This window comes from Dipteris shenzhenensis, chromosome 26 (assembly GCF_047967505.1).
Source record: "Dipteris shenzhenensis isolate YYH24624 ecotype China chromosome 26, Dip_SZ_1.0, whole genome shotgun sequence".
NCBI lineage: Eukaryota > Viridiplantae > Streptophyta > Polypodiopsida > Gleicheniales > Dipteridaceae > Dipteris > Dipteris shenzhenensis.
The window spans coordinates 27,451,262-27,474,156 of record NC_141621.1 but is presented as its reverse complement, the minus strand read 5'-3'; the positions used below and the strand labels follow the sequence as shown (position 1 = coordinate 27,474,156).

General features: G+C 43.7%; 1 protein-coding gene across 2 annotated transcripts in view; it reads left to right on the top strand.

Moving 5' to 3' along the window:
* LOC147884905 (beta-glucosidase 13-like) overlaps positions 1–22,895 on the top strand; it is a 172,682-nt gene that overhangs the window by 65,611 nt on the left and 84,176 nt on the right. The window contains exons 6-7 of one of the 2 annotated variants that reach the window (XM_087397150.1): positions 21,345–21,574; positions 21,733–21,848. In XM_087397150.1, coding sequence (XP_087253276.1) covers positions 21,345–21,574; positions 21,733–21,848 — 346 coding nt within the window. Of the gene's footprint in view, positions 1–21,321; positions 21,575–21,732; positions 21,849–22,895 lie in introns of both variants that reach the window. The other variant, XM_087397149.1, reaches the window with a different exon arrangement.

Here is a 22,895-nt window from a genome sequence, read left to right as displayed (position 1 = left end):
GGCCGTGCGGACAACACCAACTCCAACAAGGAGGGAAGATCATCCTCTTCTTCCCCTCCTCGACGTAGATGGCATCATCGGAGTCCATCTCCTTCGAGACGTCCACGGAGACGAAGGTATGGAAAGCATAAGGTACCTCTTGGAGATAAGCTCTTCAAGTTTACCAAGTACAAGGGAGAGGACAAGCCCGAGGTCTTGCTGGCTTGGATCCGAGACCTCTAGTATTTCTTTGAGGGGGACGAGTACGAAGACAAGGCGAAGATCTGGTTTGCCGTCTTGCACATGCAAGACCGTGCTTCACTGTGGTGGGCAGCTATGGTCAACACTGGACAGCAAGCCCACACCTGGAAGCGCTTCAAGAAGAACTTGATGAGGCACTTCCTGCCTAAGGAGTTTAAGAGAGATACAATGGTGCAGTGGGACATCCTCCGCCAACGCCAAGAAAAGAAAGTCAGTGAGTATGTTGATCGTTTTTGGGATACTTTGTTAAAAGTTCAAGCATTCAGTAGGAAGGATACAAAAGAGCAGCAAAGGAAGTTCTTTGCTGGCCTACGGTATGTCGTTCAGCATGAGGTGGACATTGCCACTCCTACTTCTCTCGAAGACACCATCAACATCGCCTTGAAGGTGGAGAAGAAACAGTCTTTCTCCAATAAGCGGAACGGCAGCAATAAGAAGCGGAAGTCCCAGGGAACCTTTTCCAAGGAACAAAAGGGTAAGGAGACAGCAAAGGACGCACCAAAAGAGCAAAAGTCAGCCAGCTAGCCTCCTTCGAAGAAAGCAGCCCGCACTTTAGCTCATTGTCTCCACAACAGAAGCAAAAGTATTACTTTGAAGGGCGGTGTTTCAAGTGTGGCGATCAAGGCCAGAACTTTTACGAATGCCCTCAAGCTGCCAAAAACAGCAGAAACAAAGAGCAGCTGCAAATAAAAGACGGAGGGAGTTTGCAGTGAAAGAAGGCCAATGGGTCTTATTGAAATTTGAGAAAACCTGGTTAAAAACCAAAGTGGGCAAAAAGCGCATCTACTTCAAGCTATCCTTTCGATATTATGGTCCTTTTCAGGTGTTGCAAGTAATAAATGATGTCTCAGTCCGAGTGGTGGTAATCATCTCTGAATCTGGAATAACTTCATCTATATTCAGCAACTGCTCCCTCAAATCCCGAAGCTTTGTGAGGTGAGCATTTATTGAATCTCCCTCATCCAGATGCGTATGAGATAGCTCTCTCTTCAGGAAGGAAACTCTGGCATCATTTCTTGCTGCAAACATACTCTCTAAAATCTCCCAAGCTGCCTTTGAGGTCTTGCATGACCGAATGTGAGGAATAATAAACCTCTTGATAGAAAGAGAAATTACAGAAAGAGCTTGTGCATCCCTAGAATCCCATCTTTTCTGCTCTGCTGTGGGAGCCACTGGAGCAACAACTGCTCCAATTACTTGTGCTGCATTTTGACCTCTACCCCTGCCTCTAGCTGTAGGAGTGACAGGTGTAGCTACAGAATTTGGCCTTGCCTCATCTCCATTGACATAATCCCAGAGATGTCTGCCAACCAAGATGTTGCGAACCATAAAACTTCACGAGTAGTTGGTGCTATCCAACTTATCCTCCTGTGTGAGGACTCCAAACACCTCGTTTGGGTTGTTTTGAGCCATTTCTTCCAATAAAACTCAAAAAACGCAGCAAACTAGACAAGTAACATCCCTTCCTAGGATGTAAAATGCACAACCAGAGTTTGCCAAAGAAAATATGCCCTCAGTGACAGTTACTGTCACACCCTATCAAAGGCTTGAAATGCACCACAATGCTCTGTAAATGCCAAAAAAATCTGCAAAAGGTGGCAAAAGTCTACAATTTGACTCACACTGAGTCCAAAACTGCTTGCAAATCTCCCAAATGGTCTTTCAACTGCCAAATTGCATCCAAAATACAAAAGCCCCAAATTTCTACAAGAGATTGCACCTGAAAGGGCAAATCAACTAAAAGCCCCAAATTTGTGCTATTCTCTGCAACAAATGCAAAAGCCCCAAATGTGCTCCCAAAATGCAGGCCAAACAATGGCTCTCTGCACAAATGCCTGACAAAAGGACCCTCCAAGATCCACGTGCAAAGTAAAACCCTACAAACAACGACCTTGCTAGAGTACCCTGTTCTGAAGAACTGCAACAGTTCGTACAGTACAGATTGTACGACTGTACGGACAGCTGACGAGAGCTATACGGCTAACAGACGGAGCTGTACGGAATGCAATACAAAACTCACACGTGTGGTACGATGTTGTACGGCGCTCAGATAGGTACGGAAGCTCCACAATTCACACGTGCAATATAGGACACCGTCAGGTATGAAATCCGTACGTTGTACGGATGTTAGCACTGTACGGAATGCTTGCGGGAGCTGCAGGTATGGAATGGCAATAAAGCTATACGGGTGTACGGACCTGATGCGCAGGTACAGAATCCGTACCGATGTACAGATGGCGGCACATCTTGTACGGACGGGCAGGAGCGGGACTTGAAGATGGAGCTTGCGGGCAATGGGTAGCAAAGGCATGGAGCAGCCTGCTCTGATACCAAATGTGAGAGAAAGGTAAGAAATGAGCAAGAGTAGAAAGAAAGAAAGAAAGTTTATCAAACTCTTCGGAAGACCGATGGGTCTATGAGACTGTGAAAATCCTGATACAATGAGTTGTGGTAGTGGAGCTACTAAACGAGCATCCACACCAATGCAGAATGCAAAAAAATGCCAAATGGCAGTACTAAGTCCTAAGGTCCTAAGTACAACATAGTCATATCCCGACTATATATATCAATCTCAGCATCATCGTCGGCATCATCATAACCATCATCATCATCATCGTTAGCAACAGGACATCAGGATGGATGAGGCTATCGAAGTAGAGGCATGAGGTCAACAATAGAACATTGTTGCCCCCTCAAGGGTGCAGTCCTGGTACATCTCCTGGTCATAGCTCTGCGTCTAACCAAGGCCACTATGACCCTCGTCAGTCGGGCTCCGACCCCAAACAAGGAGGGGATGTCCCCAAGTGTGATCTGTGAGTCAACCCTCTGTCTGAGCTCCTCTGTCTGAGCTGTTGGGTCGCAGGCTCCAGGTCATGGTCATGTCGAGGTCTCGCCTCGTGGGGGTCTATGTGCTCTGGCCAAAAGAACTCCGTGATAGAGCTCTGAGAGGTATCAGTCGAGGGAGAAGTTTGCTCTTGTCTTCATGCTCAGAGTATCCTATCGCGGTGTCTGAGCATCTCATGAATGAAACCAGCCAAGCATCACTGGTCTGGGTAGGAGAGGACATGGGCCAACATCCCATAACTATCTCTGAAGAGGCAGTAGAAACGCCCTCGGATCTCATAGCAAACGTAAGTATACTGAATAGAAGAGTGAGTACAAAATGTGAGTGAGGGGTTTTGTCACAAAACCCTATCCTATCCACTAACCGTAGTTAGGGATTGGACTGTGGTTAGGGGGAAAAACCTCAATGAGGAAAAAGTGCCCCTAACCTACTTATTACCATACATTGGCCACGGCCAAGAATATAATAATAATTCTAACATGAAGTTGTTAGCATGGAAACATCAAAAGGAAGCCACATACTACACGGTGGCAAGCGGTACCTAGTTGAGCACCAATGCTCTACCAGGAGAGAGAGTCTAGCTATGCTCCAGTAGGCTAACTTTGTTCGTATAGCCTTCGACACAAGTGCAAACTACTACATCAGAGACACATTTACACCTACTTGGTGTTATCTGAAAATTTATTACTTTGTTCGTATAGCCTTCGACACAAGTGCAAACTACTACATGAGAGACACATTTACACCTACTTGGTGTTATCTGAAAATTCATTTTGTTACTACTAAGGGTGGTTAGTGGGTTTTAGTGACACTATGTAGGAGGCTGTGGCAGTTTTTTTGTAAGTCCACCTCTACTATGGAATCCAGATGGAGGTGGGGCTTTACGAGGGCTTTCGGACCCGCATCGATCAGATCACTGGGGCCTGAGATTATGTAATTAACTGTGTTTGTGCGGGCACACATTCCCATGGTTTGATTAAGAAGTGTAAGACTTGGTATGAAGAGGTGAGAGAGTATTCCAGAGAGTTGGAGGTTGACAAGTTTCTATGTATAGAGAGAGAGAGAGAAGGTATGTATGGAGAATTCACAGCCTGAAGGGTGGGGTGTAGAGTTTTGTTGGGTTCAATGGATATACAACTTTTGGTTTTGGTTATGGCTCGCTCCCTCCTTCATCCTAGCTTGCATCCCGAGTATAAAGCACGCGCAGCACATGAATAAATAATCTATCTTTCATTTTGGTGGGGACGCCGGGCAAGCTCATGGTCACGGAGGGGGAAGAAAATGCAGGTGGAAGGGGAGGTTCAAAGTTGAGTGTCAAGCTTTTTCTGAGGAACATTCTTTTTCCCATCCCAGTGCTGATGATGGGGGAGAGGGAGAAAACTTCTAGGAATGCGAACGTGGGCCAATGAAAACCTGGGATAGGAGGTTCTATCAGTTCGTAGTGTTCTCACATAGGGATGTTCTTGGGCCAAAACGCGATTACCTTTGTTTTTTTGTTTTTTTTTCCAGAGAAAAGAACAAACGATCATACAAGTTGGCAAATAACACAAAGGTGCCAACCATGAAAATTAACGAAAAATTAAATGCTGGCGGCCAAAAAGACACTCCTATTGCTAGAGATTGTTAGAATTATTGTTATAATTTAGCAGTGACCAATGTAATGTAATAAGTAGGTTAGGGGCACTTTTGCTCCTGCACCGCCGTACTGTCCGTACATCTGTGCCAACCCTGTACAACCGTACGTTGTACCGTCGCACATCTGCGCCAGCCCGTACATTAGCCGTACCTTCGCGGCACGTTCGTACTTCACCGTACAACTCCTTGACGTACAAACTTCGTACAACTGCGCCGCACGTGTGGCAACTGCAACTTGTCCGTACCTCTGTCAGTCGTCGTACAAATTCGTCTGTACACCCGTACAGCAGATCCGTACATTTCGTCCGTACAAAGAGTTGCACACAGTCCGTTCATCCGTACAATCCGTACATTGTACAGATTTCGTACCGACAGTTCCGTACAATCATAGGAGACCGTACTTTCTGTAGATTTTCTCTCTGCATGTGGACTTTGTAAGGTGTTCTGAGTCCGTACAGATTTTACGGAGGAGTGTACGGACGACAGGCTTGTACGGACGAAATCTGCAAGCAGGTACGGACGGGCAGCGATGGTACGTGTAGGTCGTACGGAGCAGCGAGCTGTTGAGCTTGGAGCAGGGAGAGCTTTCGGGCAAGGAGCAAGGAGCAAGGTCAACCTGCTCTGATACCAAATGTGAGTGCTAAGGGAGAGAGAGCAGAGTATGTGAGTAGGGGAGCAAGAGAGTAGGAGAGTGAGAGCTGAAAGCAATAGTTGCAATAGAAGAGTGTGTTACAAGTGAAGAGTGGGATAGGTTTTGTCTAAGTGACAAAACCTTATCCTTCACTAACCGTAGTTAGTGAACTAACTGTGGTTAGGGGGAAAAACCTCTAAAAGGAGGGAGCGCAGAGAGCCATTGTTTGGCTAAGATCTTGCAAGAATTTGAGGCATTCCGTATTTGGGGACAGACGTTGCATTTGTTGCAGAGAATTGCAAAAATTGGGGCTTTTGCAATCACACTGCAATTTTGCAGTGAAATTTGGGGCTTTTGCAGGCAAAGTGCAATTTGTGCAACATTTGGGGCTTTTAGACCATTTGCCCCTTTCTGGTTGCAATTTCAAGCCACAAATTGGGGCTTTTGTGTTGGGAAAGCAATTTTGCAGGTTTCAGTTCATACTACCTTTCTGTAAGTGTTTTGAAGCACTTTTGGCAGGTTTTGGGAGAGATTGGATGCTCTAGCAGATTTCTGATAGAGACATTACAGAGATTTGAGTTGCATTTTCAGCAAGTGTTTGGCTGTATTTTTTTTTGGGAATTGTGCACTCCATTCCCAGCAAGGGAATTCAGATTTGCATTTGCTGTATTTTCTTTCTCAGACATGGCCCAGCAAAATTAGAAAGATTTCCAGTTCATTGGTCTCTCACAAGAGGATAAGTTGGATGGTACCAACTACTCCCTCTGGAGTTTTATGGTACGCAACATTCTGATTTCCTGTAATTTGTGGGACTATGTAAATGGGGATGAGATCCGGCCAGCAAATATGGCACCTAATACTCCTCCCCAGCAAGGAGGAGGCAGAGGTCGTGCACAGGGTACAGCTGCAGGACAAGTTATTGGTGCAGTTATACCTACCACTCCAGAGCAAAAGAGATAGGATTCATGTGATGCTTTAGCTTTGTCGTGTATTTCTCTTTCAGTGAAAAGATTCATCATTCCGCATATCCGGTCGTGTAAGACCTCAAAGGCAGCATGGGATATTTTGGAGAGCATGTATGCAGCTCGGAATGATGCCAGGGTGTCTTTTTTGAAAAGAGAATTGTCTCATGCACATATGGAAGAGGGTGACTCCATGTCAGTGCACCTCACAAAGCTACAGGATTTACGAGAGCAATTGTTGAATATTGATGAGATCATTCCTGATTCAGAGATGATTACCACTACTCTGAATTCTCTTCTTGAGTCTTATCTCAGCTTTCATACCTCGCTAAATTTGTCATTGAGGGGGGGTGCAAATCCTCTCAATTTTCACGAGTTGATAGGACTTCTATTGCAGGAAGAGCAGACCAGGAAAAACATGGCTTCACGAGCAGGTGAACATGCCATGCTTTCAAAATTCAAGCCTAAAGGAGAGGGACAAGCAAAAACATCAGCAAATCAGCCTTCCAGTGGTTTAGGACAGCCTTCTCAAAAGGCTAAGGGTGATGTAGGTAAGCCCAAGAAGAAGGGTATATGTCATTACTGCAAAAAGCCAGGTCATTACATTGGAGAATGCAAGAAGAGGCTTGCAAAAGAAAAGAAAAACAGCTCCGGTATGGCTGTTTCAGATTCAGCTCCTCATGCATCTGACAATGAGCAAGCTACACCCAACTTTGTGGAACACGACTATGCCTTCTTGTCTTGCATTTCAGACTGCTCCGGATATTACAACCACTTGTAATGATGACTCTTATGCTTTTCTGACATGCAGTTATGATTCTTCCAAGGATGCATAAGCTTTCAGTGTCAATGAGACACTAAATACATGGTATTTTGATAGCGGTGCCTCAAAGCATATCACTTCCAGGAAGTGTCTTTTCACATCTCTGCATCCACCTCCAGTTGGTAAAAAGGTCACATGTGCCAACAACTCCTCCTATTCAATTCGTGGTGCAGGAGAAGTTGAACTTACAGCCATTGATGGCTCAACATTCAAAATTTCTGATGTCTTGTATGTGCGTGGTATCACAAAAAATCTACTTTCAGTGTCCACTCTTAACAGAGCTGGATTTCAGGTCATTTTTGAAGATGACAAGTGTGCAGTCCATGACAGAGAGAATGACTATGCCTTGAGATTGTCTGGCACTTTGTTACGTGGTCTTTTTCAGCTTGACATGTATGAGAAAAGACCAGCACATGCTCTTGCAATTTCCACTCCTACTGCTGCTATGCAGAATGCGGAGTTATGGCATGCCAGATATGGACACATGCATTATGGCAGCTTGATGACCCTTGAAAAACATGCTATGGTTGATGCATTTCCTCCTCTTGAAACACCTCCTCCACATGCCTGTGAAGGGTGCATTCTTAGTAAAATGCACAGATTTCCTTTCAAGAAGGATGGATCAGTAAAAGTTGTTCGAAAATTACAGCTTATACATAGTGATGTGTGTGGTCCCATGAGGACTCCATCATTGGGTGGTCATCTTTACTTTATCACTTTTATAGATGACTACTCCAACTACACTTGGGTTTATGGACTGAAACGCAAATCAGAAGTGTTTATGGTTTTCAAACACTTTGCAGCCATGGTTGAGAATGAATCAGGACTCAAGATACAGACATTACGCACAGATAGAGAAGGGGAGTATTTGTCTGCAGATTTTGATGCATTTTTAAAAGACAAGGGCATTGCACATCAGCTTACAGTGAGGCTAACCCCTCAGCAAAATGGCAAAGCTGAGAGGAAAAATCGTACTTTTATGGAGATGGATAGATGCATGCTAAAAAGCAAAAGATTGCCTCACAAATTTTGACTTGAAGGTCTCATGTGTGCCAATTATGTTTTGAATCGGGCTCCCACAAAAGCTTTGAAGACCAAGACTCCCTATGAAGTTTGGCAAGGGAGAAAGCCTTCTGTGGATCATTTTCGTGTTTTTGGATGCCTTGCATATGCTCATGTGCCCGTTGAGTTTCGGCATAAGTTGTCTAATAAGGCATTTTTGTTGGGTACAGTGCAGAGAGCAAGGGCTACCGTCTCTATAATCCTGTCACACACAAGATTATTGTCAGTAGAGATGTTATATTTTCAAAAAATTTAGCTCACACTCAAGCTGAATTTGATATGCCTACTTCTTCCGACGATGTCTTTGAGGGATTACTACCCATTGCCTTGGGTTCCCCTGCTGATATATCTGATGCAAATCACAATTTACAGATACCCCCACATGCTCCGATTCAGCCACAGGATGTCTTACCACCTCCACAAGCAGTGGAAGAGGTTGTTCAGCAAGAAATTGCAGATATACATGCAGCAAAAACAGTTCCAAATTGGCTGTTACAAACTCTCAGGGAGAGTAAAATTGATGCTCCATTACCTGGTAGAACTCGTAGTGCAATAAGGCATGGGGGGGGAGCTCTTTCAGTTGAATCAGCTTATGCAGGTACTCTTCTTGATGAGGAGGAACCTGACACATTTAAAGAAGCACAGGATAATGTGCATTGGATGAATGCCATGCACGATAAATTGCAGTCCATTCAGAAAAATCAGACATGGGAAGTTGTGGATTTGCCACCAGGTAAACATGCCATAGGTACACGGTAGGTTTTCAAAGTCAAAAGAAAGCCAGATGGGTCCATCGATCGGTACAAGGCAACGCTGGTTGCAAAAGGATATGCTCAAAAAAAGGGCATAGACTATGAGGAGACTTTTGCTCCTACATCCAGGATGACAACCATCAGGTCGGTTATAGCCATAGCTGCAAATTTTGAATGGAATGTTAATCAGTTGAATATTAAAACAGCTTTCCTTAATGGAGACTTGTTGGAAGAGGTTTATGTCAAATAACCTCCGGGCTTTGAAATTTCAGGAAATGCACATCAAGTATGCAAGCTGAATAAAGCTTTGTATGAGCTGAAACAAGCCCCACGTGCATGGTATGGCAAAATTGATGCCTTTCTGACCAGCAAGGGGCTGCACAATAGTCCAACTGAGAGCACCCTCTACATCAAGAAGGATGGGGGGGATATTTTAGTCATCATTCTTTATGTAGATGACTTACTGCTCACAGGGTCAAATGAGGATAATATTGCAGATTTTAAAGCTGAATTGCAGACCACTTTTGACATGTCAGATTTGGGGCTGCTACACTTTTATTTGGGGATCCAGTTCACTCAAGAGAAAAGTGGCATCGTTATGTCTCAATCCAAGTATGTGCAGAAACTCTTGGACAGATTCAACATGCAAGATTGTAAGCCCATAGCTACTCCCATGGAGCCGGGGCTGAAGCTTACAATGCATGATGCAGGTGAATTAGTTGATGTCACACTCTATAGTTAGGCTATTGGATGCCTCATTGATCTCTGCAATACACGACCTGATATTCAGTTTGCAGTTTCTCAGGTGAGCAGGTATATGCACAGCCCAAAGACTATGCATTGGCAGGCTGTAAAACGCATCTTCCGTTACTTGCAAGGTACAAAGTCTTTTGGCTTGATGTTTCCCCGGGGGGGTGACTTGCAGATGCATGCCTACAGTGACTCAGATTGGGCTGGAGACTATCACACTAGGCAGTCCACAAGTGGCAATTGTTTCTTTTTGGGCAAAGCTTGTATTTCTTGGTTGAGCAAGAAACAGTCTACAGTGGCTACCTCCTCATGTGAAGCTGAGTACAGGGCAGCTTTCACAGCGACAGTTGAATGTGTTTGGCTGCGTCGTTTACTTGCTGATCTTCATCTTTCATTGGAGGGTCCTTCTCCAATTCTCACTGATAGTCAGAGTGCTATTGCAGTGGCAAAGAATCCTGTGTTTCATGCTCGCACGAAGCACATTGAGGTTCAAGAACGTGTGATCAAGAATAATGAAGTTGACGTTGTACAGGATCTTGCTGTGTCTTCGTCAGTAGGTACCATAAATGATAAGGTAACAAAGGTTTCAGATGTATGTATTCAGTATGAAGATGCTTATGATGGTGGATTGAATGGCTTGTTTGATGGTGAGAATAATGATAGCATTGGTCAGTCCATAAGTCAGGGATCTATTGCAGATGAGAAGGCTAGAGGAGCCTTGTGGGTACTTGCATGTGAGGATGCCCTTTGAGTTGGATAACCAAGATGCAATGTCAGAGAGTTCCTCCGTGGAGACAAGCCATGAATCGTATCAAGTGGAAGAACATCTTGGTAGGCATTTGGACATGCCTTTATATGATGAGGATATGCTTGAAGATTGTACATGCAGCAATGCCTTTCTGCGTATTGATTCTTCATTGACTTGGCCACTGCATATAGGGGGGCATAAGAATTTATTTTACTTCTTTTTTATTCTCAGCTTGTGCAATACTGCAAGGGGGATTGGGCAGCCCTTGCGTCTCTTGAAAAGGCATTTATTAACAGGTCTATCACTTTCAGCTACTCAGTAAGATCGTGTTTGAGCAATGACCAGCCATGATTAGTTGCCACGTGTGGAAGAAAAATTGGATGGCTGACACTACAATGTATGGAAATTTTGAGTCAAGATGCTTTAAATTGGCAAAAGGATTATGGAAGATAGTCAATGGGCAAGAGCCTAAACCCACTGCGATTGCAGGCAGGATGGCAGAGTGGGAGACACGCAATGGTCAAGCACAATGATCATCATTGCCAATTCCATTAAAAGGCACTTTGATCACTCGCATCATGTCCGCTGAGACACCAGCAGATGCATGGGAAATCCTCAAAGAGAATTTTAAGGTAAATAACACGAGCAGAGTGTTACAGATAAAGGCACAGTTGCATGGCTTGCACATGAGAGAGGGGGACAGAATATCCACTCACATCACCAAGTCCGAGAGATTGCTGAACAGGTGGCAGTCATTAATGAGAAGATTGAGGAGAAAAATTTCATCCCACTCCTTGTCTCCATCATATCGCAACATCATCGCAAGCTTCAATATGACAGCTTGGTTCATGGTGTCTACAATGAATGAGCTGATTGGGATGCTTTGCCAAGAGGGGCAGATGCTACAGAACACTACTCAGTCATATGCATATGATGACAGGCCATGTGGTCATGGTAGAGGCAGTGGCAGGTACTCTCCACAGGGTGGGAGAGGTACATCTCATGGTAGAGAGGCTATGCACAGCCTTCTGTTAGAATTATTATTATTATTCAGCAGTGACCAATGTAATGTAATAAGTAGGTTAGGGGCACTTTTCCCTCATTTAGAGGTTTTCCCCCCTAACCACAGTTAGTTCACTAACTACGGTTAGTGAAGGATAAGGTTTTGTCACTTAGACAAAACCCATCCCACTTCTTGTATTAGTCACTTCTTCTATTGCAAGCAATACGTTCAGCTCTCTTGCTTCCTGCTCTCTCACTCTCTCTTTTTGTAACATTTGGTATTAGAGCGAGATCCTACTCCTAGCTTCCTAGCCCCCACAAGCTTCAGCTCAAGTGTGAGAAGCTACCTACCTGCGAATCATTCCGTACAGCCACAGTTGGCTGTTCCGTACAGCTCGTTGGCTGTTCCATACACAACTTCCGTACCAGCGCCAATCTGCTCTCAGCTCCCGTCCGTACAGCAGCCCACGCTTCAGTTCTTGAGGTGTTGTACACCCTGCGCCATACGCCTGCTCCCTGCTCACTGATTCCGTACATCTGTTGTACAGTCAGCCGTACTGTTTGCCGCTGTACCGTACTATTTGCCACCGTACGTTTTGTAAATCTCCTATCCTACTCGTCCATACAGCAGGCACATCACCCGTACAACAGAGAGCTTTGTCCATACAACAAACACTACCTGCTCCGTACAGTAGGTGTCCGTACATCGTACGGTTGACCAAGAACTAGTACACGTCGTACGGTACTCTTGCGCCAGTCGGTACCTACTTTGTCGTACGTTCCGTACTAGGTTGTACTACCTCACACGTGCGTTCCGTACTTGTCAGTACCAAGCAAGACGTCGTACAAGATACCGTATAGCCGTCGTACAGCTGTACAGCCAGATCTGCAGCTCGGTGCAGCTGTCCCATTCAACCTTCATGTGCATTGATGTCCTCTTGTAGGTGATTCTTTGTTGGTACTTTTTTTCAAGGAGCGATTGTTTGGCTAAGAAGATTTTTAGGCAGGCATTGTTTGCAGATAGCCATTGTTTGGCTTAGATCTTGCAAAAATTTGGGGCATTCTGTATTTGTGGGCAGACATTGCATTGCAGGTTGTCCAAAATTTGGGGCTTTTGCAATCACACTGCAATTTTGCAGTGAAATTTGGGGCTTTTGCAGGCAGAGTGCAATTTGTGCAACATTTGGAGCTTTCAGACCATTTGCCCTCTTTTGTATGCAATTTCCCACAAGAAATTGGGGCTTTTGCATTTGGGTTGCAATTTTGCAGGTAAAAGGGCATTTTGGAAGTTTGCAGACAGTTTTGGACTCAATACGAGTCAAATTGCAGACTTTTGCCACCTTTTGCAAATTCTATTTGCAGATTTTTGGGCATTGAGCAGAGCATTGTGGTGCATTTTGAGCCTTTGACAGGCTGTGACAGTATCTGTCACTGTGAGCATATTTTTCTTTGCAGATTTTACTTGTGCATCTTACATCCCAAGAAGGGATTTTACTTGTTCAGTTTGCTGTATTTCTGAGTTTATCTGGCAAAAATGGCACAGAACAACTCAAATGAGGTGTTCGGGGTTCTCACACAGGAGGATAAGTTGGATGGGACCAACTACTCCTTGTGGAGTTTCATAGTTCGCAATATCTTAGTTGGCAGAAATCTTTGGGATTATGTCAATGGAGATGAAAAAAGACCAAATACAACACCTATACGTGTCACTCCTACAGCTGGAGGCAGGGGTAGAGGTACAAATATAGCACAGGTAATTGGAGCAGCCGCTCCAGGAGCTCCCACAGCAGAGCAAAAAAGATGGGACTCTAGAGATGCACAAGCTCTTTCAGTAATTTCTCTTTCTTTCAAGAGGTTCATTATACCTCATATTCGGTCATGCAAGACATCTATGGCAGCTTGGGTAATACTAGAGAGTATGTTTGCAGCAAGAAACGATGCCGGAGTTTCCTTTCTGAAGCGAGAACTTTCCCATACACATATGGAGGAGGGAGATTCCATGAATTCTCACTTCACGAAGCTTCAGGATCTAAGGGAACAATTGCTTAACATTGATGAAGTCATTCCGGATTCAAAGATGATCTCCACCACTCTGAACTCTCTTCCTGAGTCCTATCTCGGTTTCCACACCTCGCTGAATTTGTCATTGAGGGGGGGCAGCAATCCTCTCTCCTTTCACGAGTTAGTAGGACTTCTGTTGCAGGAGGAACAAACACGCAAAAATTTGGCAACCCGGGCTGGCGAGCATGCTATGCTCTCTAAGTTCAAGCCCAAGGGTAAAGGGCAGCATAAGCCACATGCCCATCAGCCCACACATCAGCATAAAGCTGATTCTGGACAGCCTTCTTATAAGGCACAGGGTGATACAACAAGCAGAAAAAAGAAGGGCATCTATCATTATTGCAAGAAGCCAGGTCATTATATTGGAGAGTCCAAGAAGCGCATAGCCAAAGAAAAGAAAAGGGATTCCGGTATGGCTGTATCAGATGCATCAGGTCCACATTGCCATGATGGAGGAGATGTTGCAGCCAACTTGGTTGAAGAACACAAGGCTTTTATGACTTGCACTTCAGATTTTTTAGTGGGTAGTTCAGATACTATAGCCACTAATGATGATGACCCATATGCTTTTTTGACTTGCAGTTACGATCCTTCAAAGGATGAATGCTCTTTCAGTGTTGATGAGACACTACATACTTGGTATTTTGATAGTGGTGCTTCAAAGCACATCACTTCCAAGAAAAATCTATTTGTAACTTTGCATTCTTCACCCACCAAGAAGAAGGTAACTTGTGCAAATAATTCTTCTCATTCAGTGTGTGGAGTGGGAGACATTATTCTCACATCCACTGATGGCACAGATTTCAGAATATCAGATGTACTCTATGTGCCGGGTATAAAGAAGAATTTTCTTTCAGTGTCCTTACTCAATAGAGGAGGATTTCAGGTTGTTTTTTATGATGACAAGTGTGCAGTCAGAGACAAAGAAAATGAATATGCTTTGAGGTTGTCTGGCACTTTGTATCGGGGTCTTTTTCAGCTTGATTTATATGAAAAAAGATCCCATCTTGCATTATCAGTTAGGACTCCCACTGCTGCAATGCACAATGCGGAGTTATGGCATGCTAGGTATGGGCACATGAGCTATGGCAGCTTAATGACACTTGAGAGGCATGATATGGTTGATGCATTACCTCCTTTGGAGTCACCTCCTCCTCATGCATGTGAAGGTTGCATTCTTGGCAAAATGCATAGGCTTCCCTTCAAGAAGGATGGTGCAGTGAAAGCTACAAGAAAATTGCAGCTTATTGACAGTGATGTCTGCGCTCCCATGAGGACACCTGCTTTTGGGGGTTATCTCTATTTTGTTACATTCATAGATGACTTTACCAACTACACTTGGGTTTATGGTCTCAAGGGAAAATCAGAAGTGTTTATGCATTTCAAACACTTTGTGGCTATGGTTGAAAATGCAACGGGACTCAAGGTGCAGACACTTCGCACAGATCGAGGGGGGGAGTACATGTCTCACGAATTTGAGACATTTCTGAAAGAAAAAGGCATTATGCATCAGCTTACAATGAGGCTTACACCTCAACAGAATGGCAAAGATGAGCGGAAGAATCACACCACCATGGAAATGGATAGATGCATGCTCACAAGTAAGAAGTTGCCTCACAGGTTTTGGCTGGAAGGCCTCATGTGTGCCAACTATATTTTAAATCAGGCTCCTACAAAGGCTTTGAAGACAATCACTCCCTATGAGGCATGGCATGGGAGAAAGCCTTCAGTGGACCACTTCAGAGTTTTTGGTTGTGTTGCATATGGCCACGTGCCTGTGGAGTTCAAACACAAGTTGTCAGATAAGGCACTAAAATGCATTTTTGTGGGATATAGTTCACAAAGCAAAGGCTATCGTCTCTACAATCCTGCTACACGCAAGATTTTTGTCAGTAGGGATGTCATATTCTCTGAAAATTCTGCATATACAAATGCTGAATTTCAGATTCCGGCCTCTTCAGATGATGTGTTTAAGGGGATGCTTCCTATATCATTTGCTTCCCCCACTGAAAATCAAATTTTACAGCAACCTCCGCCAGCTCCACAAGTACAGATTCAGCCCCCAGCTGACTTGGTACAACTTCAGGGTGTAGATGAAGTTGTCAGGCAAGAAATTCAAGAGATACACGCAGCCAAAACAGTCCCGCATTGGCTGCTTCAGACTCTCAGGGAGAGTAGGCTTGAAGCTTCATTGCCTGGAAGAACTCGTAGTGCAGTAAGGCACATGGAGGGAGCTCATTCAGTTGAATCAGCTTATGCAGGTACTCTTCTTGATGAGGAGGAGCCTGAGACATTTGAAGAAGCAAAAGATAATGTGCATTGGATGAATGCCATGCACGATGAGTTGCAGTCCATTAATAAAAATCAGACTTGGGATGTTGTGGATTTGCCACCAGGTAAAAATGCCATAGGTACACGGCGGGTTTTCAAAGTCAAAAGAAAACCAGATGGGTCCATTGATCGGTACAAGGAAAGGCTGGTTGCAAAAGGATATGCTCAGAAAAAGGGCATAGATTATGAGGAGACTTTTGCTCCTACATCCAGGATGACAACCATCAGGTCAGTTATAGCATTGGCTGCAAATTTTGAATGGAATGTTCATCAGTTGGACATTAAAACAACTTTCCTTAATGGAGACTTGTTGGAAGAGGTTTATGTCAAACAACCTCCGGGCTTTGAAATTTCAAGAAATGCACTTTAGGTATGCAAGCTGAATAAGGCTTTGTATGGGCTGAAACAAGCCCCACGTGCATGGTATGGCAAAATTGATGCCTTTCTGACCAGCAAGGGGCTGCACAATAGTCCAACTGAGAGCACCCTCTACATCAAGAAGGATGGGGGGGATATTCTGGTCATCATTCTTTATGTAGATGACATGCTGCTCACCGGATCAAATGAGGAAGTAATTGCAGATTTCAAGGCCCAATTGAAAGCTACATTTGATATGTCAGACTTGGGCTTGTTACATTTCTTTTTGGGGATCCAGTTTATTCAAGAGAAACGTGGCATTGTTATGTCTCAGTCCAAGTATGTTCAAAAGCTCTTGGATAGATTCAACATGCATGATTGCAAGCCTATGTCCACTCCCATGGAGCCGGGGCTGAAGCTTACAATGCATGATGCGGGTGAATCAATTGATGTCACACTCTATAGTCAGGCTGTTGGATGCCTCATTTATCTCTGCAATACACGACCTGATATTCAGTTTTCAGTTTCTCAGGTGAGCAGGTATATGCACAGCCTAAAGATTATGCATTGGCAGGCTGTAAAACGCATCTTCCGTTACTTGCAAGGTACAAAGTCTTTTGCCTTGATGTTTCCTAGGGGGGGTGACTTGCAGATGCATGCTTATAGTGACTCGGATTGGGCTGGAGACTATAATACTAGGCAGTCCATCAGTGGGAATTGTTTCTTTCTAGGACATGCTTGCATTTCTTGGTTGAGCAAGAAACAGTCTACAGTGGCTACCTCCTCATGTGAAGCTGAGTACAGGGCAGCTTTCACAGCGACAGCTGAATGTGTTTGGCTACGTCATTTATTTGCTGATCTTCATCTTTCATTGGAGGGTCCTTCTCCGATTCTCACTGATAGTCAGAGTGCTATAGCAGTGGCAAAGAATCCTGTGTTTCATGCTCGCACGAAGCACATTGAGGTTCACTATCACTATGTCAGAGAGAAGTTGCATGTAGGAGAGATCAATATGATCTATGTATCAACACATGACAATGTTGCAGACATCTTCACCAAAGCACTTCCACGTGAAAAGTTTGAGGCATTTCGTAATGCCCTGAACTTATCTCCTTTTGGTGATTTATCATTTCCTTGTACATGACATTGGCACTGCAAGGGGGTGTTAGAATTATTATTATAATTCAGCAGTGACCAATGTAATGTAATAAGTAGGTTAGGGGCACTTTTCCCTCATTTAGAGGTTTTTTCCCCTAACCACAGTTAGTTCACTAACTACGGTTAGTGAAGGATAAGGTTTTGTCACTTAGACAAAACCCATCCCACTTCTTGTATTAGTCACTTCTTCTATTGCAAGCAATACGTTCAGCTCTCTTGCTTCCTGCTCTCTCACTCTCTCTTTTTGTAACCCCTTCTTCTTTGCCATCTTCAGGGAGAGGTGGTTCAGGACCTTCTGCACATGCATCAGGCTTAGGCAGAGGTCAGCAATCAGCCTACAAGAAAGCAATTGCAACAATGTGGCAAGTCTGGCCGATTTGAGAAGGAATGCAGGAAAAAGATGCGAGACCAGGGGCACAATCAGCAGGGGCATGCAGCCCAAGATACTCCCAATGATGCTATCACAACCAGTGGTCCACAGGAGTGCAATCAAGTTGAGTCACTATTTAACGTCACAGTCCATGAGCCTCAAATGGCGATAAAAACACAGCAAAAGAGTGCCCATGTGCATGCCAAAGATTGCTACAGTGTTGCGCAGTAAAAACAGCAAATTTGTGGTACACAGACGACCCTATGTTGCATTAAAAAGTAAAGAAATAAGATGCCTCAGCATTGGACACCGTATGAAGCAGCAATTGCATAAAAAATGTGGGTAGCAAGTACCACCAAAAGGTGGACAGTATGCAGCGTTTGATCCCACCGAGATGGACATCCATGCCTCTGATGATGAGCACCACATGTGTGGCTTGTTGAAATGCCAATGACAAGGAAGCATGGGTTCTCAATTCAGGTGCTAGCAGGCACGTGACACATCGAAGGAATTGGTTTGTATCCCTGGACGCATCAAAGACAGAGGTTGCAGACAACAAGGTCTATAAGATTGCAGGGCATGGTGCCATTCCAATGAATCCCGACAATGATAAGACTCTCAAGTATGTGAAGATGTCAGCTAGTGCCAGGTTCGCACAAGAGTCTACTTTCCATATCAGCCATGTGTGATCAGGATCTGGAGGTGCATTTCACTATGGAGGATAGATATGCATTCTTGTGGGCAATGGCACATGCAAAAGGGAGATGTATGAGTTTGATGGGACAGTCATAAAGCAAGATTATGCCAATGTCACTACAGAACAGGCCAATACCAACCTGTGGCACAAAGGGATGGGTCACATCAACCCACACAGCTTATGTGTGCGCTTAAAAAGCCCACTATGGTGGTGGATGCATTGGACAGTGTACACAACTATCTTTTTGTGAAGGTTGCATGTATGGCAAGATGCACAGGATGCCTTTTCAGAAGTATGAAAAAAATGAGAATATGGTCCTTTAGCATTGGTGCATACAGATCTTGTTGGTCCCAAGCACACCACAAGCCATGGTGGTGCAAAGTACATACTCACCTTCATTGATGATTTTTCCAGGAAGGTGGGTCTACTTCTTGAAACGGAAGTTTGAGACCTTGGCAAAGTTCAAAGACTTCAAGGCAATGGATGAGAATGAGTCTCCTTTCCAAGAGAGTGAATTCTTCTTTCTCTTAGACAATATGCCACAACCTTGTGATGCATTGGACAGCTCATCCAATCCAGATATGATGCAAATAATGATGGTACAGAAATGCAGCAACCAGCTGCAAATCAGCAGCCTGCACAGCCATCTAGTCCCACAGAGTCTACCAAAACGGTACTTGCAGACTCTTACGGATTCAAGGTTCACAAATATGCCTTAATCATTGTGGCGATCACCGCATTGACAGCAGCAGTGGGAGTCAGCCAATGCAGCCCTGATCATGCATTGTGTGGACTCAGATAACCCTCAGAAGTTTGAGGAGCCTCTCCCTCTACAATTCTCTGATTTTCATGTTTTTTGACATGTCTCGGAGCTTACAGAATCCCCCATGTTCCTCTAGATTTCATAGCAAAGTAGACCCTCACTATGCAGGAGATGCTAGCTTGCAGAGGAATCCTGCAAGTATTGCTTGTCGAGTTGTCACATCACCATGGTGGTTCAGACCAGTATTTTCAGATTATTCTCTTATATCACATTCGAGATTTTCACAATGACATCGGGAGCAGCTCTTGAGGGTAGAGAATCTGGTGCTTTTCTTTATATGAGTGTGAGGCTAGTGACCATGCTTTCTTCATGCAACACCGTCTGAGACATGGTCTTTCAAATTTTAGCGTCATGGATCTGCAGGACGTGTTTTTTATTCCCATGCTAGCTCAAGATACGCTGCCTTCCTCATGGAAGGCTCAGCTTGGGAGGTGGTTTCTAGTATTACTTTGTGGTGGATCAGGTGTTCGAGATGTGCTCATGTTTTAGGCAGCCACCCATGCACCGCTGCTGATTTAGTGGTTTCTATTTGGACGAATCTTATTTTCACCATCAGGAGTCAGTGGAAGAGATGCACAGGGTCCTCTGTTGTGGCTTGATCTCATCCATGAGGACCCGGTATTGCTTCCTATTTTTTCATTTGATGCCATTTGGGATATCATCGCACTATAGACCACCTCCATGGCTTTTCTGTCATATTATAGAGGCTAGGCATAGAGTTCATACTCTCCCACCTCTTGTATAATTTGTTTTTGAATGGAATAAATTACCACTTCCTCACAAAAAAATCATCTAACATATATCTTCCATTTCAATGTGTATGGAGGCTCTACACTTTGCAACCTGTCTCATTTTCAAACCTTGCAAAATAACTGTAGGCAGAGGGTAAACCAAAAAAATTTTGGAGTACTCATCAATAAAGGTTACAAATTCAAGTGATAGTGTCTTGTTAGGACCACACAGCATTGTGTATGAACTGCAATTTCTGAACAGCCCTTACAGGTCCATCCTTTCGAAAGGCATTCCTGTGCATCTTGCCTGACATTCATCCTTTGCATACATGTTGGGATCACTTGCTAGAGGATCTACTTACCACACACGAAGGAGGCTCTGCGTTCTGTACTTCTTCCAAATTTAGCCCAATATGGTGGTTGGTCAAGTTGGGACAGGGTTTGCCTGCCAAAATCTTTGCTCTTCCAGAAAGAATGAGCATAACCACGATCTTTCCATCTCATTGCTCCACCATCTTGTTATTTTTCGACTTCCTAAGTGGTGATGCTGTCCATTTTCACTATCGAATTGCTCAGTAGACCTCTCACTTCTTGGTGAAAGTATGCTAAATGCATATATGGGAGACATCATGGCTGGAGAGTTATACGATGCGATCTTATAATCAGGCTTAGTGTAGAAAGGAGGGTTCCTCTGCTGTTCACTGTGTAGCTGTAACTAAGTTCCATATAATTGCCCAGACATAGAGCCAATCAGTTATGCATAGCCATGGTAGAACTGGAAACTCTAATTGATGCTTGTAGTGGCTGCAGTAATACCTGAAGAGTAAGAGAAGTTGTCAATGCAGAAGAGTTAGGGTTCTAAATGCACCCTTGTCTCATGGTTGGAACCTGGAATTCGTGCATATGTGAATTCCATCTTTTGTTGCAAGTATGCTGTTGGCCATATCATTATTCATCAACGAAAAGAATACGATAACATGCTCCACCATTAACAAAATAGCATTATATCACTTCCTTGTAATTCAAGAAGCCCTGTTTATCTCTTCCCAATAATCATATCTACTACACTCAAAGTGGTAGTTTCCCTAAAATTACCTGTTTAATCAAGTTTCGATGCAGATTAGACTATTGCTTGTTATTGACTCTTGGGCACAATAGATAACAATATCGTTGAAAAACGTGTGAGACTCTCTTTGACCTCTTTGAAAGCACCTCATCAGAAAGCACAGCTTAGACATATCGTAACTAGACCATGTTCAATTGTGAATCCTTTCCCTTAATATGTTTATTTTGATGTAAGTACAATCTGATGAGAACCCATTCAAACTCACATTGTTTTCCAGTGATGACTTTACTGTCTATGCAGAGACCTGCTTCGAAGCATATGGGGATCGTGTCAAGCACTGGATAACTTTCAATGAGCCCACTAGCTTCATATTAGAGGGTTATGACACTGGGTATTCACCACCTTCACGATGTTCTTCTTGGATTGGTAATTGTACTGCTGGGAATTCAGCAATAGAGCCATATCTTGTTGGTCATCATGTATTACTGTCACATGCAACTGCTGTGCAACTGTACAGGACAAAGTATCAGGTAATGAGTAACTTATTCTAAGGTGCAGACGCAATTTGATTTTGTGACCACACAAAGGATTTATTCTTGTACATTCTCATTTAGTTTCGATGTTTCAATTCATGTACCGCCTGACCAAATCTGCATGTCTCTGTCTGTCTGTCTCTTTCTCTCTCCAGAAAATTCAACAGGGATCTATAGGCATATCAATCAGTGCTCAATGGTATGTACCATTGACCAACTCTTCCAATGATGCAGCAGCAGCACAGAGATACCTTGATTTTCAACAAGGATGGTGAGGTTCTGATGTGTTTGCAACATGATTTCCATGCACAAACAGGTCCTGACATAAGCTACCAGAAATAAATGTTAATGTCTACAAAAGATGAAAAGGGTCTATGAGAACGAAAAAGGATACAACTTCAATGTAAATGCTATCAATGCACGGCCCATTTTCTGGATCAAACACTGCTGCTAACAATCATAGAGAAAAGTGAAACAAATACTTTTAAAATAAAGTGTGAACAAATCCATGGAGGCACACAGATAGGCTGCTAAAACATGCATATCCTTGTCTACTATCCACTCCTTCCCAGTCAAAACTGTCACAAGAATCACCTCCTTGGTTGTGGGTGGAGTCCAAGAAATGAACTCTGTGATCTGCCTTTGATAATGTAGGTCTATATCTCTGACATGCCCATGTAGTGCTTCCATTGCCAAATAGCATCCTCTTGGAGACCTAACTTCTATAATTACTGGAAAAGGAGTGCTATGGGGACTTTGTAAAAGGCCTTCCAAAAATCAACAAAACAACATTAGACCTTCATGTGGGCAACTTTGGCCTCTTGAATCACTACTCTGAGAGTAGAGATGCGGTCCAAAGTGGAATAAATCTTCCTTGAAACCTGCTTGTCCTATCACCATGCATCGAGATAATTCTGTATGGTCATTGATGTATGTATCAAGAATTATTCTTATATCTTTGCCATAACATGTCCAATCATGATAGTCCTATGGTTCCATAGCTACATGGAATCCCTAACTTTGAGATGGAAAGGTATCTAGGTGCTAAAGATAGATTTCTAGGGGTCTGGTTAGGGGTATTTTAGAGTGATAGTGGGGTCCATGATGGGATTAGAAGGCTTACAGCCTAATAGTTTATGCCAAAAGGAGATTGCATTTGAGCTATAAAGACCTTTTTTTAGTACAAATCCTATGAAATTTCTATCCTATGTATGAATTGGTGATAATTCCATTAGGTTGCCAAGTCAAAGGGTAAGCAATGGGATCAGTGACGATGATACTCCGGTTTGGGGAAGTGACATAGGATTCACTTGGATTG